We start from the raw sequence: 17471 nt of genomic DNA, 5'->3' as shown, positions 1-17471 counted from the left end.
AAGAGAAAGTATGACAAATTTGCCCCACTATTGGTAGATCTAATTTCTCTTAACAGATATTTTGGAACAGTTTGAAATCTACCAAGGCACAAAAAGAGCCATCACAGTAAGACTCACTGCAACTATAAATGGGGATGGGAAATTGTAGTCCATAACAAATGGAGGTGTTGATCTAAGAATTAAAGTAATTATTAAAATAGATTAATGTTATTTGAACTTTATCCATTCTGTATTTAATTGTGCCCTAAGGAGGGAAAAGCCCAAGTTGTTAAACAAGTAAACATGCACACATACCATTTCTTCTCCTTCATACTGCTCATTGTACTGTCCAGAATCATCTTGTGTTGCTTTCTGAAGGATGTTTCTGCAGACGAGCCATATAGTCAGACTGGCAATGAACATACCAATATCAGGAACAAATATTCTAATGGCATTGCCAGCATCTGCCCCTTTGACACTGATGGGAATTAAAAGAGAGAAAATCAATGCTATTTTTCATTACGATATTCAAGTCAAGTGTGACAGTACTTTTTAATAAAAATAATAACTTAAAAGCATAGGTATGCGTGTTCTCTGTTGGCCTTTTACATCTGAGTTATACTTGTCCAGTGCTGTTTCTACTGGAATATGAATTGGAGGACAAAACTGGTTTTATAGTACAAGAGAAAGCAAACACACTATCATTCTAATGCAAACAAGTGGTCCAGTTTTCAAGTGCATACTCCTGTGGGGAAAAAGTACGAACTACAAGTATTCCTCTAGTGATGTCAGAAGTTGATATCCATAACTTGGTTCCAAATATTGGCACAGTTCAGAAGGCATCTTTCACCCCCAACTTTGGTTTACCACCCATCTTTGTTTCTTTTTTTTCAAGAATCCTAATCTTTTTAAGTAGAGATGGTATGCTATATTACTGTGGTTTCTCTGCTGCCAAAACCCAATAGCTGTACTAGGTTCTGCATCAATTACCAAGAGTGGCTCACTTCAATGCCTACCCCTGCCACAGACTGATGTCCTTATAGAACAGCTGGGGGCGACCCCATAGGGCCTGCTCCAATTCAGGAAGGTGCTGTTTGAATTACATGGGGCAAGTCCCCACTCTTTTCCCCAGAAACGCTACTGAACAGGGGGAAACACTTCCCTTTTAATTGTCCTCACTCCCTTACTTGTAGTTCTTACTATTTCCTGAGCTATTGGGTTAGGGTACTTAAGACCACATCCCTTTCATACTACTATCATGTATACATGTATCCAGACCAAGGCCTAATTGAGTTGTGTGTGTAGTTTATTCCACTGAGGAAATTCACTCTCAGTCAGCAAGGAGTTAACTTTTATTTAAAACATTAAGCAAGACTAAAATGCTATAGGCACATAAATATGTTTCTCAACACTTGAACTTCCCTAACTCTCTTCATTCTTCCAGTCCAGGGGGTCAGGGAGGTGAACAGCTACATGTGACAGGTCCACAGTCTTCACCAGTAATTAGTTTGGTGCATGTATTGCCAGGCATCAGTGCAGTGCAGTCCCATCATTCTATAAATTTCTGATTCCCTTGCCGGATTATGATAAAATCTGTCTCTTCTGTTTGGGTAGTCATCTGCTATGATATTCTCACTATGGCTGTTTCCGCACATGCATGAAAACGCAGCTCCACCGGCATGAATTGTGCTGGTGGAAGCTCAGGGACCATTCGCACGGTATCGTGCGAGTGGCCGCAACTTTCCCCCCAGCTGGAGAGGCTCCACACAGAGTCTCTCTGGTTCTCTGCATAGATCCGCCTCTCGGTCGGCCCCCTCCACTGACCTTCCTGTCCAGCGTCGCTCTGGAGGGCTGCAGGAACCCACCCACGGGGAGGGAAGGGGGGAGGGGTGGCGTTCTGCCCCCAAGCCCCGCCCCCAGGCACCGGGGGGTGTCCAGAGAAGGTTTGTCTTTGGGCACCATTTTCCCTCCATAAGCTTCAGGCCATTATATTAACTGTTCCATGTATAATGGGAGGCGTTTGAACCCCTTGAATCCACCCTTTAACTACATGCCTGGCTGGCAAATAAGGAAAGATATAATGGGCATTCCTACTTTAAGTAAAGCTAGACAAAGTCTGGGAGGAGTCAATGAGGAGATATGGGAGAAGAGATTACAAAGAATGAACTTACTGCTGTTTGTTTGATAAAATTATGAAGAAAATACAGGGGGGAGGGGAAAAAGGGAAAAATGTATTGTTTGAAAACGAATGAAGAAGACTATTAATATAAAATGGAATATTCAAATGATACAATAAATTTTTTTTAAAAAGACAAAGTCTGGGAAGAAAAATATCATAAAGGAGAAGGAGCCCAAAGCCAAGTGCAACAAGTTCCCCATGAGCAGAAAGTTTTCCAGTAAACCGAACCTTTTTGCTTGTACTTAATTTACTCATGTTTTGAAATGCTTCTCTGTCTTTTGTGTCTAAGATTGAAAAGATATGCAGAAAAAAGAATGGAGGGCACAGGGCCTCTCACAGACCCCACTATAACTTCATACTCTACATATGTCCCAAGGTATAGCTGGAAAGTGTATGATACAACAATGTTGCCAAAACTAAACATATATGGGTCTGGCCAGCACCTAATGCGAGAACTCCTGGGAATCCTAATTTTGTCACCTTAACTTACACAATGGAAGATAGATGTGTTACAAAATATAACTTTTAAAAGTTTGACAGCACTGGTCTGTGACTCCAAGTAAGGCCACACAAACCAAGAGAGAAGAAAATTCAAGAAAAATAAAATGGCACATTGCTATGACATATAGTACTAAGGCTTTTGCGCAAACCATGGAGTCCTTGAATGTATTCTAACAAGCGGATAACCATTTCTGCATTAACACAGAAAATATTTGATCAGCTGAAGTAAAATATCAGGAAAGTATAAATGCATAGTTTACTCAAAAACCTGGTGCAGACCTCAACCAGCATAAACATTTCAAATCTGAAGAATCTGTAAATCAATAGTTATACATCTACTTTGAAACTAAATGCACATCCAATTCTCTGCACAGCTACATTGTGAACTTGTACAAAAAGCAGTTTGGCAGAAGTGCTCACCAACATATCAACCCAACACGTGCCAAATGTTTGCTTTACAAACATCATTATGTAGATTACTGCTATTTAACAACTTGAACGCACATGCCAAGGTTGGCAGCCTCATTACTAACATAAAGCATGCAACATTTATAGGGCTGTGCTGCACACAAAAAACAGAACTGAGCCAAATTTAAATATAGACACTCCCCTCTATACTATTGCTAATGCTTCATTTGTTTTCCTATTCCGGACAAACCAGGTGTTCATTACAATGTGCGTGTGTTAAGTGCCACCATGTCAAAGCTGACTTATGTTAGGGTTTTCAAGGCAAAAAACTAACAGAAGTGGTTTGCTGTTACCTTCCCTTTGCATAGCAACCCTGGTATTCCTTGGTGGTCTCCAATCCAAATACTAGCGAGGGCTAAATTCACTACAATACCTAGGAATAAAAATCTATCTACCACATGCTGAATAATGACTGCACTGGCACTACAATTCTGGAAGACTGAGGTACTTCCTGTTGAAAATCCTACATTCAACTAGCTCAGCATAGGCAGAAGGACAGCATTTGTATCTGTGCAAAAAGAATAATTCATTTCTCCCGTGCCAGCAATGTACTGGATGTTTTAAAAATGCAAAATTGAAAACAAGGCAAGAGAGAGGATAGGAGGACCGAGGAGGAAACCAGGACAAGTTAAATGTCATAACTGCAAAAATTATAATTAAAACCTTAAGGGGCTGGATAATATTGGAAGAAAGAAGAAACAGAAAAGAAAGGAACACGTTTTAAGAAATTTGAAATAAAGTGTGATGAGGCATTCATGTAATCTAGAAAGGAGTTCTAAGACCTTGTGGACAAAAACGTGGACAAAATGTGGACAAAAACGATAAAAACAGCTATAGTAGAAAGAAGCAGCCAACACCAACCTCATAGGTACCAGGGAGGAGATTAGACTTGTGAAGAAAAACAGCAGCACATGGAGAATCCAAATCTTGACGAAAGCCACAGACAAAAGAGTGAAAAATGTGTTTCTACTGAGATTTACAACCCAGGGAATGCCAGCTTTTTCAAAGTTTTGGAAAAAGCTAGCTAGTATGAGCAGCAGTTTATATCAGAAGCAGCGGCTTGGACTAGGTTGAAAAGGAGACACATGTTGTTCAGAGTCTGCTTATGTGGGATCTTATCTGAACATTTATATCTGCTAAGAGGATATTTGTGCTTGCTATTCTGAAAGCATTTTTAATCAATTCAGAGAGACAGAGATGGGACCACTGAGTGAATACTGATGTTTTCTGGCAAGCCGAGAGGTAGACCCCAGCACCAAAGATCCTGATCTGCTTAAAACATGTTTTACATGCTCCTTAACCACAAACAGCAGGATCAGCTGATACTGAGTATACTTGGGTATGTATAAATCCTTGATATTTTACTGTATTGAATTAATTAGATTTTTAAATTTATTTTTAATATCTATATCTGTATCTATAATCTTAGTAATCACTATTCTTACTACCGGTATAATTAGTATTCTAAGATTACTATTATTAATAGGCATTAGCGTCCCCAGTATTGGTAAAGTATTAATCTCCTCTGATAACAAGATAGGAAAGCAAGCAGGCAACCTGCCCCCCACCCCTGCCCCCCACCCCTGCTGTGCCTATGGGTGGGACAACTCCCAAGATGAAGTAAACACTAGGCATGCAGGTGTGCCACCTGTCTTGGTTGCCTAGGGGATACTATGAATGAAAAAGGCCCAAGGAAAAAGGAAAATAAGAAAAAGGGGAGTGGCGAACAGCGTGAATGGCGACACCCTGGTTCTTGTTACTAGCTCACCCCCTCTTGCAAAATGATCCAGTCCCCCTGACAAGCAGGCAAACAAGGGGCTGTTGTCCCAGTTAGTCACTTTCCCCACCAGCTGCCAGATCCTGAAGAGGCAGGCTGTTGTTGCAGAACTAGAGTCTTCACTACCAGGACCTACGCTATCCTCACTCTCTCCCTTGTTGCAGATCTTTGGGTGGAGAATGTACCCAAGAGCTACCTCTCGCTGTCACTCTCCCTTAGTGTTGTCTGCTTACAAGACCCACAAGGCGTAGCTGCCACTTATACTACTAGGAGATCAGCTGCCTGAAACCTGGGCTCAAATACATGGCACCCAGAGAACCAAGCGGAAGAGAGAGCTGTTCCCAGGTTACTGGTAACTACAGATGGAGCACGCACCAAGAAAAACATTGGCAAAAGTCAAATAATTCACTGCTTAAACAATACAGGCAATAAAGCAGCAATATCAGATGCCTGTTCCTTCTCATCCAAATATCTGTCTTAGATGGCATGCAGAAAAATCAAAATTAATTTAGTTGAAAAGAAATCAAGTTCATGGAAAAGTAGGCAAATGTCCCTTAGAAATTCTATACTAATATTTTTTTCAAATGTACCACTAGTACACAGAGGATCATAGTAGAACATCTATTTATTACACAAACTTATATGAATTGCTGAGCTGGATTTGACTAATGCTTCATCTAGTAAGTCCAATATATCTGATATCAGCATTCATCAAAGTCTTTCAAATTACTTAAACTCGTAGTCAAGTTACAAAACTACTTGCAGAAAAATATCCATTTTCTCTGGTTTGCATTTATATGATAGCCATGCCCTTATGTACACAATTTTTGTCAATATTTGCATATTTGACTGCCACATTTGCCTGTTATATAAATATTTATAAAAATTGTGGCTAGCAAGCTATCACTTTTAAAGACACAGCATTATCTTGGTGCCATTTTCTGTAGGATGTGAAACTTAATTATGACAAGATGGAAGTGATACCAGAGGGCAGAAGGTCTGATACACAAATTAAGGGGTCATTTGTTCTGGAGACATCACACTGGGGTCTGGGGGTGCTCTCAGACCCAGGCCAACTGCTAAATAAGCATGTGACACATGGCAACTGTGGCCAAGAGAGGTTTTTACTAGGGTTGGTCGATACCCAAAACATTTGGTAAAATTCGGATTCGGATGTTTTGGGGCATAAAATGATCTGTATGCTCGACTCCCACTACTAGCCAATTTGGATAACCCTGAAAATTCAGGTAAATCCAAAAAATTTGGGTCTGTTTTAACTTTTTTGGTGTTTTTACACGTTTTGGCCTGCAGGAGGGCACATTTTTACAGCTAGCGGCACCAAACTTTCAGAATATCATCCAGAGTCTGTACTGATTATTATCCCCAGGTTTGGTGAAGTTTGGTTTAGGGGGAGCAAAGTTATTGACCTCCAAATGGGGTGCCCCATCCCCCATTGTTTCCAATGGGAGCTAATAGGAGATGGGGGCTATTCTTTGAGGGTCCATAACTTTGCCCCCCCAAACCAAACTTCACGGGACTTGGGGAGAATCATCAGGACAGTCTCCAGATGATACCCAGAAATTCTGGTGCCACTAGCTCAAAAAATGCGCCCCTGACATGCAACCTAAGAAATTTCCCCAGATTCTGTGCTCTGAGTGACTTCACTCTATTTTAGCCAAAAACCAGGAGGATCCATGAGGATTCATGTTTTAGAAGCATGTTTTTGGACCACTGCATTGCCACAGAGCATGGATCTGTGATTGTTTTGTACATACATGTGTCTAAGGCCTTGCGCTGTGATGTAATTGTGTCTTAGGGATTACTTAGTGCAAAAATCATGAGGATCCATGTTTTTGAAGCATGTTTTTGCACCATTGTATTGCCATAGAGCATGGGATGCATGATTGTTTTGGTGCTGCCTATAGACTAAGATATGCTCTACAGTTTCATGGTGATTTCATTTCATTCCAATGGAAAAATCATATGAATTCACAAGGATCTGTTTAAAATCATCTGGATTTTGCTGGTTTATGCGCCACTGCAGCTCCACGAAGTGTGGTGTGCATGGTTGCTGTGTTCAGAAATGTGGCTAAGGGCTTGAGCTGTGATTTGCTGGTAGTTTTTGGGTGGTTAAGTGAGGAAATCAGGAGGATCCATGAGGATCCATGCTTTTTAACCATGTTTTTGCACCACTGTGGGGCCACGAAGCATGGTATGCATGATTGTTTTGTGCAGACATGTGTCTAAGGACTTGTGCTATGATGTGGTGGTGATTTTGGGATGACCAAGTGAAAAAACCAGGAGGATCCATGCTTTTTAACCATGTTTTTGTGCCACTGTGGGGCCATGAAGCGTAGTATGCGTGATTGTTTTCTACAGACATGTGTCAGACTTGCGCTATGATGTGGTAGTGATTTTGGGATGACCAAGTGAAAAAACCAGGAGGATCCGTGAGGCTCCATCCTTTTTAACCATGTTTTTGCACCACTATGGGGGCACGAAATGTGATATGTGTGATTGTTTTGGTGCTCCCTGTAGACTAAGACATGTTCTATAGTTTCATGCTGGTTTCATTTCATTCCAGTAAAAAAATCATATGAATTCATGAGGATCCATTGAACTTCAGGGAGATTCTTTGGGCAACGTGGGGGAAGAGAAACTCCCAGGGAGGGGGGATTCATTAGTTAAAGTTATTGTTAGTAAAGTTAAGTTCTTATTGTTAGAAAGTTTAGTGCAAGTGTTGTTTTGCAACCTTTTTAATGGGGATTCTGTGTTTTGTGTTTTTTGCAGAACTTTTACAGAAGCAGCAGCAGAAGCTGGCAGCCAGCCAATCCACCAGCAGCAGCAGCAGCAGCAAGCCACTGATGGGAGCAACTGTGGGTGAGTGGGGTATGTTTTTTGGGGGAGGGGTTGGGGGGTGGGAAACTGAGTGGGGAAAACGGCTGGGGCGGAGGGTGGGTAGATTGTTTTAAGGGGTTTTCGGCGCCATGGGAGGGAAGATTTTTGGTTGGGGAGAGGGAGACTCGGGAGGGAAGGTTTTTTTCGTCGGAGGGCTTTTAAAAAAACGAGTCAGGGCTCAGCTGACTGAGCAACTGTGGGTGAATGTGGGGTATGTTCTCTGGGGGTCTGCTTTTTGGGTGGTGAGAAGCATGACTGGGGCAGAGGGAGGAAGGTTTTTGTTTGGAACTCAGGAGGGAAGGGTTTTTTCTATTGGAGGGAGGGTGTTTGGGTTTTTTTTTTGAATGAGTGGGGCTGTCCGGGCCTGATTCAAAAATGGCGCTGATTCGGACTCCATTGCTTCGGGTGGGCCTGATTCGGACGCCATTGATTTGGACCTGTCTCGGTCCGAATCACTGATTCAACTGACTTGATTCGCCAACTTGAATTGGTTAGCCAACTATAGCTTTTCCTGGGCAGAAAAAACATGGCTACTGTGATGCATGCCCTAGTTACATCAAAATTGGATTACTATAATGTGTTCAAGGGGGCTGTCCTTGAAAACTGTTTGAAAACTTCAATTCGTATAGAACGCTATAGCCAGGATGCTGACCAGAATGACCAGAATGGATCATTTAGACCATATCACTTCAGTCTTGACATATTCATCCTACACCCCAATTTGGTTCCAGCCCCAAGTCAAGATGCTGGTCTTGACCTTCAAAATCCTATATGGTTTGAAACCAACATACCTGAAAGACCACTCTTACGAACCCACCCAGCTACTCCAGCCATCTTTGGAAGCCCTAATTCAGATGTCCATGCCTTCTGAGATTACGGCAGGTGACAACCTGGAGGAGGATATTTTCAGTCACAGTACAAACATTCTGGAACTCTTTTCTCGGGAAGATTAATCTGTCTCCTTCCACTGCCATCTACTGCCAGTGTGTGAAGACTTTCTTGTACCATTTTGACATTTCTGCAGTGATCCCTTTATCGTGACCCATGTTTTGTTGTTGTCATGTCTTCACATGCATTTCAGCTCTTTTTTATTGTTTTAATGATTTGTGGGTTTTGTATGGTGGTTGGTTTGAAATTATTTTAAAATGTAAGGTTATTGGGCATGTTCGGATTCGTGAAATGCTTTGGTAGCCCTTGTGAGGTCAGAAAAGAAGGATATAAGTTTTGTAAAATCAATCAATCTGCAGGAGCACGGAAAGAGTTGCAAGTGGCATGCATCCTATTAGACTCCAATTTCTTGATATGTGTCACTGAATAAAGAGTTGCCAGCTCCAGTTGGAAAACTCTTGTAGATTTGGGGTAGAGGCTGGTGAGGGCTGGCTTTGGGAAGGGACCTCAGTGGAGCACAATGTCATAGAGTCAACCCTCATTTTCTCCAGGTAACTGACCTGTAATTCCAGAAGATCTACAGGCCACATCTGGATGTTGAAAACCACACACTGAACCTATATTTTGTGTGAAACACTCACTTTGTTACTTTATTCCACTCCTGCACCTCCAATAGGCGTGAGTTGTAAGCCATATAAAGTCTAACATCAACAGACACAACTGTATTATTAGAAGAAATGGAAAAGATAGGTTATACCTAGTGGGTTAAAAAGTGCCTTCAGAGGCCTGCTCCTACAAGTAGGGTATTGTAATGAAACACTGACTGGCAAAGAAACAAAATTATGGGCTGTTTTGCAACATTTACAAGCATGGTGACATGCAAAACTTAAGTGATATACACTGTACGCCAAGATTTTTGTCCTTAGACATGCTGTTGCTGTCTTGGCAAGAATTCATCTTTATGTCATGTAAAATGATGCATTGTGAAATTAGGCTGTTAAGCTAAGATTTCTCAAGAATGAATATTTCTATTTCACTTGGCAACTGATCTGCTATTCTTAAATTGCTAATGACAAAAATATTAACTGGCTTAAGCAGAGGACAAAGAAAACGCCTGACTGATGTACACATTGTACAAATATAAATATCAGTTTCTGTGTATGTTTTTTAAATAAAAAGCCTATATTCTATAATCTAGTCTTGAAAGCTCAGCTATTCTTTTCCTATCCTGTATCTTAAGAAATCAAACTGTAAGACATGAGGACTTCCTTCTGTACCAGAGGAGACAGGTTTTAGGGTGGTGTGACACACTGTGTTGCCTCCTCTTACTGAAAAACACACTGTGAGACCAACCCTTGCAGCATTTTTAAACTGCACATTTTAGACTTTAAAATGGTGGCAGCCCTGTGGTGGACATGGAGAACTAGTCATGTTTAGTTTGATCTTCAGAGCCCAATAGAAAAGTGATGGTTCTCTGGAACCAGCAGAAAGGAGCAGCAGTGGACAAGGCATCTGGGCCAGGAAGAACAGAGTGACTCTGGTGTTCATTTTGGAGGGCTTTTCTCAAAGCCACATCTTTTAAAACAGTGTATTTTTAACAGGGGTTTGCAGGGGTTATCTCTTTTTTCTCCTTAAGGCTACTAGGAGCTGAGACTGCTGGAGGTGGGGCTTAACAGGGGTTAACAGAGGTTACTCTTTGTCCTGGGCTGCTAAAGGTGGGGCTCCTGAGGTGAGTCATTCAGTCTTTAGTTCAGTCTCTGGAACCAGCCTAGCGGCGCGCGCAATTTCTTTCTTTTTTCTTTTTTAAAATAAATAAATAGATTAATTAATAAGGACATTTCTTGAGGGATAGTAGGTACAGATAGCTCCAAGGGGCACTGACTAAAAGTTTAATATCTAAATATCTAAACAAAAGCTGATATGAAGGCAGGAAGCCAGCAGGGGGATGGGGGCTTGCCAGTGTTTTGCACTGAGTGTCACATGTATGACTATCTGCCACTAGGCCAGAAGTCCGTGGAGTGTGCCCTCGCTGCAATGATCTCCTGGCACTCAAGGAACGTGTCCCTTCTCTTGAAGCCAAGGTGGCAGACCTGGAGAAGCTGAGAGAGGCAGAGAGGGCAACAAACAAGGCTTTCAGGGACCTAGCAGCCGGGTCCCACTCCCAAGGTGACATCTCTTCAGATGTCATGGAGAATGAGAGTCTGGGTGACAGAGGGTGCCAGTCTGAGGTGGGGGGAAGATGCTCCCTTAAATGGGATCCCTTCCTTAACTGGTGATCAGCTATCCTCTTGCACTGAGGATACCCCTCGGGGAGGTGGGGGGCTCCTTGTAGTGGGTGATTCGATCATCAGGAATATAGAGAGTTGGGTTTGTGACAGGCGTGATGACCGCATGGTGACTTGCCTGCCTGGTGCGAAGGTTGGCGGATGTCACGCTTCGTCTAGATAGGCTGTTAGACAGTGCTGGGGTGGAGTCAGCAGTTGTGGTCCACAGTGGTACCAATGACATGGGGAAATGTAGCCGGGAGGTTCTGGAAGCTAAATTTAGGCTGCTAGGAAAAAGGTTAAAATCCAGGACCCCCAAGGTGGCATTCTCTGAAATGCTACCTGTTCCACGCGCAGGGCGAGCTAGGCAAGCGGAGATACAGGGTCTCAATGGGTGGATGAGAAGGTGGTGCAAGGCAGAGGGTTTCAGATTTGTCAGGAACTGGGGAACCTTTTGGGATAAGGCAGGCCTGTACAAACGGGACGGGCTTCATCTTAACCAAAGAGGAACCAAACTGCTGGCACTCAACATTAAAAAGGGTGACAGAACAGCTTTTAAACTGATTCCTGGGGGAAAGCCGACAGGAGCTGAGGTGACTTCGGTTCGGAATACAGAGTCCATGGGGATGCAGACAGAGAAGGAGGTTTTTTTAAATCAACCACATACAAGTGAGGAACATAGCAATGTGATAAGTGAGAGTGTCTACAAAAGGCTAGAGGGCAAAACACATAAATCCCAGGTTAGGGACAGAGACAGAGTATACAAGTGTCTCTATGCTAATAGTAGAAGCATTCGACCTAAAATGGGGGAGCTGGAGTACAGAGTTTTGAAGGAGGACATTGATATAGTGGGCATCACAGAGACATGGTGGAATGAGGAGAACCAGTGGGATGCTGTTATCCCAGGTTACAGGCTCTACAGGAAGGATAGGACAGGGAGTATTCGGGGTGGGGTGGCCCTCTACATCAAAGAGAGCATAGTGTCACATAAAATAGACAATGCAGGGGGAGCTGATTCCTCTACAGAAGCACTGTGGATATCAATACCAGGGGTGAAGCATAGTTTAACATTAGGAATATATTATCGTCCCCCCTGACCAAAGTGCACAAGAGGATTCTGAGATGGAAAAAGAAATTAGAGAGGCCAACAAAAGCAAAAATGTCGTGGTAATGGGCGATTTTAACTATCCCCCCAAAAACTGGAAAAATGCATGTTCAGGTCATAGTAAGGAGAGAACATTCCTGGATATGCTAAATGACTGTGGCTTAGAGCAGATGGTTGTTGAACCAACCAGGGGAGATGTGATCCTAGATCTAATTCTATGTGGGACCCAGGACCTGGTGCGGGAAGTCAGTGTTGTTGAGCCGATAGGGAACAGCGACCACAATGCTGTCAGATTCAGTATCTCTGCATGCGAACAAGTGACAACTACTAATGTAGTTACATTCGCCTTCAGAAAGGGAAATTTCTCAAAGATGAGGGGGATAGTGCGCAGGAAGCTGAAAGGGAAAATCAAGAGAGTCAAAAATGTCCAAGATGCTTGGAGGTTATTTAAAAACACAGTCTTAAAAGCTCAACTGAAATGTGTTCCACAGGTTAGGAAAGGCAGCGCCCAGTCCAAAATAAAGCCACCATGGTTAACAAGGGACGTTGAGGAAATTATTAGGGGAAAAAAGATGTCTTTTAGAAAATGGAAGTCCAACTTAACTGATAAAGAATACCAGAGAGAACACAAATGGTGGCAAAAGAGAAGCAAGTTAGCTGTAAGGGAGGCAAAAAAGGATTATGAGGAACGCATGGCTGTGAACATCAAAACCAGCAACAAACAGTTCTTCAAGTACATCAAAAGCAGGAAGCCAGCAAGGGAAGCGGTAGGCCCGTTAGATGACAAAGGAACAAAGGGTTGCTAAAAGATGACAGGGAGATTGCAGAAAAGCTGAATGAATTCTTTGCATCTGTCTTCACCCAAGAGGAGGTGAGGAAAATTCCTGCACCTGAACCAAGCTTCTTAGGAGCTTCTTAGGAGGAACTAACGAAGATAGTGGTAGACAAGGAAGAAGTTCTGGCAGCCATTGATAAACTAAATGCTACCAAATCCCCTGGCCCAGATTGCATTCACCCAAGAGTTCTTAAAGAGCTCAAGCATGAAATTGCTGATGTTCTCACTTTAATATGCAACTTATCCTTGAAATCAGGCTCCATCCCTGAAGACTGGAAGATGGCCAATGTCACACCAATCTTTAAGAAAGGATCTAGGGGTGACCCGGGAAATTACAGGCCAGTCAGTTTGACATCTGTTCCTGGTAAATTAGTAGAATCTGTCATTAAAGATAAAATTATAAAACATGTACAAAAGCAAAACCTGCTGAGAAAGAGTCAGCATGGCTTTTGCAGAGGCAAATCCTGTCTTACAAACTTACTAGAGTTCTTTGAGGGTGTAAATAGGCATGTGGATAAGGGGGAACCAGTGGACATTGTCTACTTGGATTTCCAAAAGGCTTTTGACAAAGTTCCTCACCAGAGACTATTGAGAAAACTCAGCAATGAAGGAATAAGAGGGGAGTCCTCCTATGGATTAAAAACTGGTTGAGAAACAGGAAGCAAAGAGTGGGTGTAAATGGGAAATTCTCACAATGGAGAGATGTGGGGAGTGGTGTCCCCCAAGGATCCGTATTGGGACCAGTGCTCTTTAACCTATTCATAAATGACCTGGAAGTAGGGGTGGGTAGCGTGGTGGCCAAGTTTGCAGATGATACCAAATTATGGAGGGTGGTGAGAACCACAAAGGAGGGCGAGGGGCTCCAAGCGGACCTTGATAAATTAGGTGAGTGGGCTAAGAAATGGCAAATGCAGTTCAATGTAGCAAAATGCAAAGTGATGCACATAGGGGCAAAAAATCCAAACTTCACATACACGCTACAGGGGTCAGTGCTATCAGTCACAGACCAGGAAAGGGATTTGGGCGTCTTAATTGATAGTTCCATGGGAATGTCAACTCAATGTATGGCAGCTGTGAAAAAGGCAAACTCTATGCTGGGGATAATCAGGAAAGGAATTGATAATAAAACTGCAAAGATTGTCATGCCCTTATATAAAGCCGTGGTGCGACCACACTTGGAGTACTGTGTTCAGTTCTGGTCACCACATCTCAAAAAAAGGATATTGAAGAGATAGAAAAAGTGCAGAGAAGGGCAACGAGGATGATTGAGGGACTGGAGCACCTTCCTTATGAGGAAAGGCTGCAGCGTTTGGGACTCTTTAGTTTGGAGAGGAGACGTCTGAGGGGGGATATGATTGAAGTCTATAAAATTATGCATGGGGTAGAAAATGTTGACAGAGAGAGAAATTTTTCTCTCTTTCTCACAATACTAGAACCAGGGGGCATTCATTGAAAATGCTGGGGGGAAGAATTAGAACTAATAAAAGGAAACACTTCTTCACGCAACGTGTGATTGGTGTTTGGAATATGCTGCCACACGAGGTGGTGATGGCCACTAACCTGGATAGCTTTAAAAGGGGCTTGGACAGATTTATGGAGGAGAAGTCAATTTATGGCTACCAATCTTGATCCTCTTTGATCTGAGATTGCAAATGCCTTAACAGTCCAGGTGCTCGGGAGCAACAGCCGCAGAAGGCCATTGCTTTCACATCCTACATGTGAACTCCCAAAGGCACCTGGTGGGCCACTGCGAGTAGCAGAGAGCTGGACTAGATGGACTCTGGTCTGATCCAGCTGGCTTGTTCTTATGTTCTTATGTTCAAGGCTTCTTTAGTAGCAGGACTACTCAATAACGCCATTTGGATATTTACTGGAGAACTTGATATTCCCTGTTGTGAACACTGATGGAGATAGCTGATCTATATGTCTAATTCTCACAAGTGTCCCCTGCCTGCAGATACTTAAATCAGCAGATGGAGGCACACTTCTCCTAAAAGTTTTTTCTGGACTACAGGCACAGTGGAACCTGGAAGACACAGCAGCAGCCCTCACCAGGAGATGCATTGGTGACAGACAGCATTTGGGGGGCGGGGAGGCCTCACCATACCTACCAGACCAGGTGAGGCAGTGAGAGTGAGGCCGGGGGGGGGGGGGGGGGGGGGGGGAGAGTTGGAATGGGGCAGAAAGAGTGCTTGAGTGAAGGGCAGAAAAAAGTACTGAACTAGAAGGACACACACACACACAAAGAGAGAGAGAGAGAGAGATTGATTGATTGATTGATTGATTGATTGATTGATTGATTGATTGATTGATTGATTGATTGCTGGGGTAGGGAGCAGGAAGAGAAAAAGAGAACTGGGCTAATAGGGCAGAAAGAGAGTTGGGGTAGCAGAGCAGGAAGAGAGTTGGGGTAGCGGGGCAGAAAGAGAAAAAGAAAGCTGAGGTAGAGTGGCAGAAATTAAAAGCTGGAGTAGAGAAGCAAAAAGAGAGTTGAGCTAGCAGGGCAGAAGGAGAGAGAAGGTGAGTTGGTGTAGGGGCAGAAAGAGAGAACTGGGACAGGGAGCTGAAAAAGAGAGAAAAGTAAGAGAAGAGGTGGCAGGATGCAGAGTTAGAGGCAGAGAAGAAGGGGAGAACACAAGGGGGAAAAGGGGTAATGCTAAAAAAGGAGTTAATTAAAAAGGGGGTAACAAAAAAGACTACAACTCAGAAAATGTGGACTACAATATGAAATCCATACAAATCTCTGACTGGACTGGGATGGAAGGACTGTAAACCCCTTGTCCCAATATCCTCTTCCCTTATAGGAAGAATATTCATTTGCTTCTCCTTGAAAGAACTTGCTGGATCAGACCAAAAATATCCCAACATTCTGTTTCTACAGTGGTGAACTAGTTACTTCCAGGAAGCCCACAAACAGGAAGATGCAACAGGATCACTCTATCTGTGCTCCCCAGCAACTGATATAAACAGGCAGACTGCCTTTATTCCTGGGGGGAGTAGCTATCCACCATGACCAGTAGTCAACAATACCCAATCCTCCATGAATGTATCCACTCCCTTTTTAAAGCCTTCCAAACTGGCAGCTATGAACCTATTCTGCAGCAGTGAGCTCCACATATTCTACCAATCAGGCATAAATCAACATCCTAACAATCAGACATAATTCTAACAATTATTCCTCCATTCCAACAATCAGGTATAAACTAACAAGCAGTACCATTGTACAGGCCCATGAAAAGTGAGTATAGTGTTTTCCCCTGATCGAGACACTTTGTTAAAGTAGGGATGTGACCAGGGAAACTGTGATAAAACATACAGAATGGCACAGAAAGCCAATTCGCACCAGACTGCTTCCATGCAATGATAAGGTAGATGAGAGCAGTTAATAGAGTATGTTGATCCATATGATCAACTTTCTATAACAACCAGCAACGTGAACTTGCTCAAAAGATTATGATGGAGCAGTATATCTCCGTATGCTTCATTCCTTCTTGCACAGAAAAAGAAGTTTGCACTAAGTTTGTTGAAGTATAAACTAAAATTATACGTAGTAGGTGGGATACCACATCCTGTGTCATTAAAATTGGGGAAAGAGCAAAAGGTTTTATGGGGGCTCTGCTGACCTGATGTTTATATTTATGTAATCCCCTTGGTCTAAACATTATGTCCCGTTCTTCCTCTGAATATGGTAATCTGTAGAATCACTTTACATGTTCCTTTTATAATTATCCCATGGTGGTGCAGCAGCTGCAACAATGACCTTATGACTCATCCATATACAAACTTCCCAGGGTAGCACTGAATCAGTAGAAGATCACCTTGATTTAAACAAGTGGACGTCAATGTATGCGGCATGGGCTGTGATCCTAAACAACCTAAATTGTGAAATTCCAAATATTGTATAAGCTATTGGGAAGAGAACTTTATACTAAGTAGGAGTTCAGACCACCAGCGAAGCTACCAGGGGACGGGGGGGGTGCGCTGTGCACTGGGCACATGGTTTTGGGTCATGTGGGGGGGCGCAAAATCCCCCCAGACCCCCCTTCCCACCGCGGCGCCCCCCCCCCTCGCACTTACGTTACAAACCAAGCAGGCCCTGGTGGGAACTACATTTCCCAGGGTCTCCTGGGTTAGGGTTAGGGTCTCCTGGGAAATGTAGTTCCCACCAGGGCCTCTGAAGCCTGGAAAGGAACAGGCCTGCTTGGTTTCTAAAGTAAGTATGGAGGGGCACCTCAGGGGGATGAAAATCACCCCCCGTGACCCCCACACTTACTTTAGAAACCGAGCAGGCTGAAGAACAGGCCTGTTCCCTTCCAGGCTTCAAAGGCCCTGGTGGGAACTACATTTCCCAGGAGACATTATAAAACTGATGCTGTTTCTGTAGCGGCTGTTTGTCAGTAAAATTAGAAGACTATTTGTTATAACAGGTATACTGCATTGTCACAGAATGCACAAGGACCACACCACCACTTGCTTCATTTTTTACTTCATACTACAAGCAACACATCAGTCATAACAGTGGCCCATTGCCTGATCTGGGGAGGGGGAATGGAGGAGCAGGAGCTCGGAGCTGAAAA

General features: G+C 43.1%; 1 protein-coding gene across 1 annotated transcript in view; it reads right to left on the bottom strand.

The window, feature by feature from the left end:
* The window catches only part of PIEZO2 (piezo type mechanosensitive ion channel component 2), a 337873-nt gene that overhangs the window by 134594 nt on the left and 185808 nt on the right, over window positions 1-17471 (bottom strand). The window contains exon 5 of the mRNA XM_048508534.1: window positions 295-457. Within this exon, the coding sequence (XP_048364491.1) occupies window positions 295-457 (163 nt within the window). The remainder of the gene's footprint in view (window positions 1-294; window positions 458-17471) is intronic.

Source organism: Sphaerodactylus townsendi, linkage group LG09, assembly GCF_021028975.2.
Source record: "Sphaerodactylus townsendi isolate TG3544 linkage group LG09, MPM_Stown_v2.3, whole genome shotgun sequence".
Classification (NCBI taxonomy): Eukaryota; Metazoa; Chordata; class Lepidosauria; order Squamata; family Sphaerodactylidae; genus Sphaerodactylus; species Sphaerodactylus townsendi.
The sequence above is the reverse complement of the archived record's forward strand: the minus strand, read 5'-3'. Positions and strand labels throughout refer to the sequence as shown.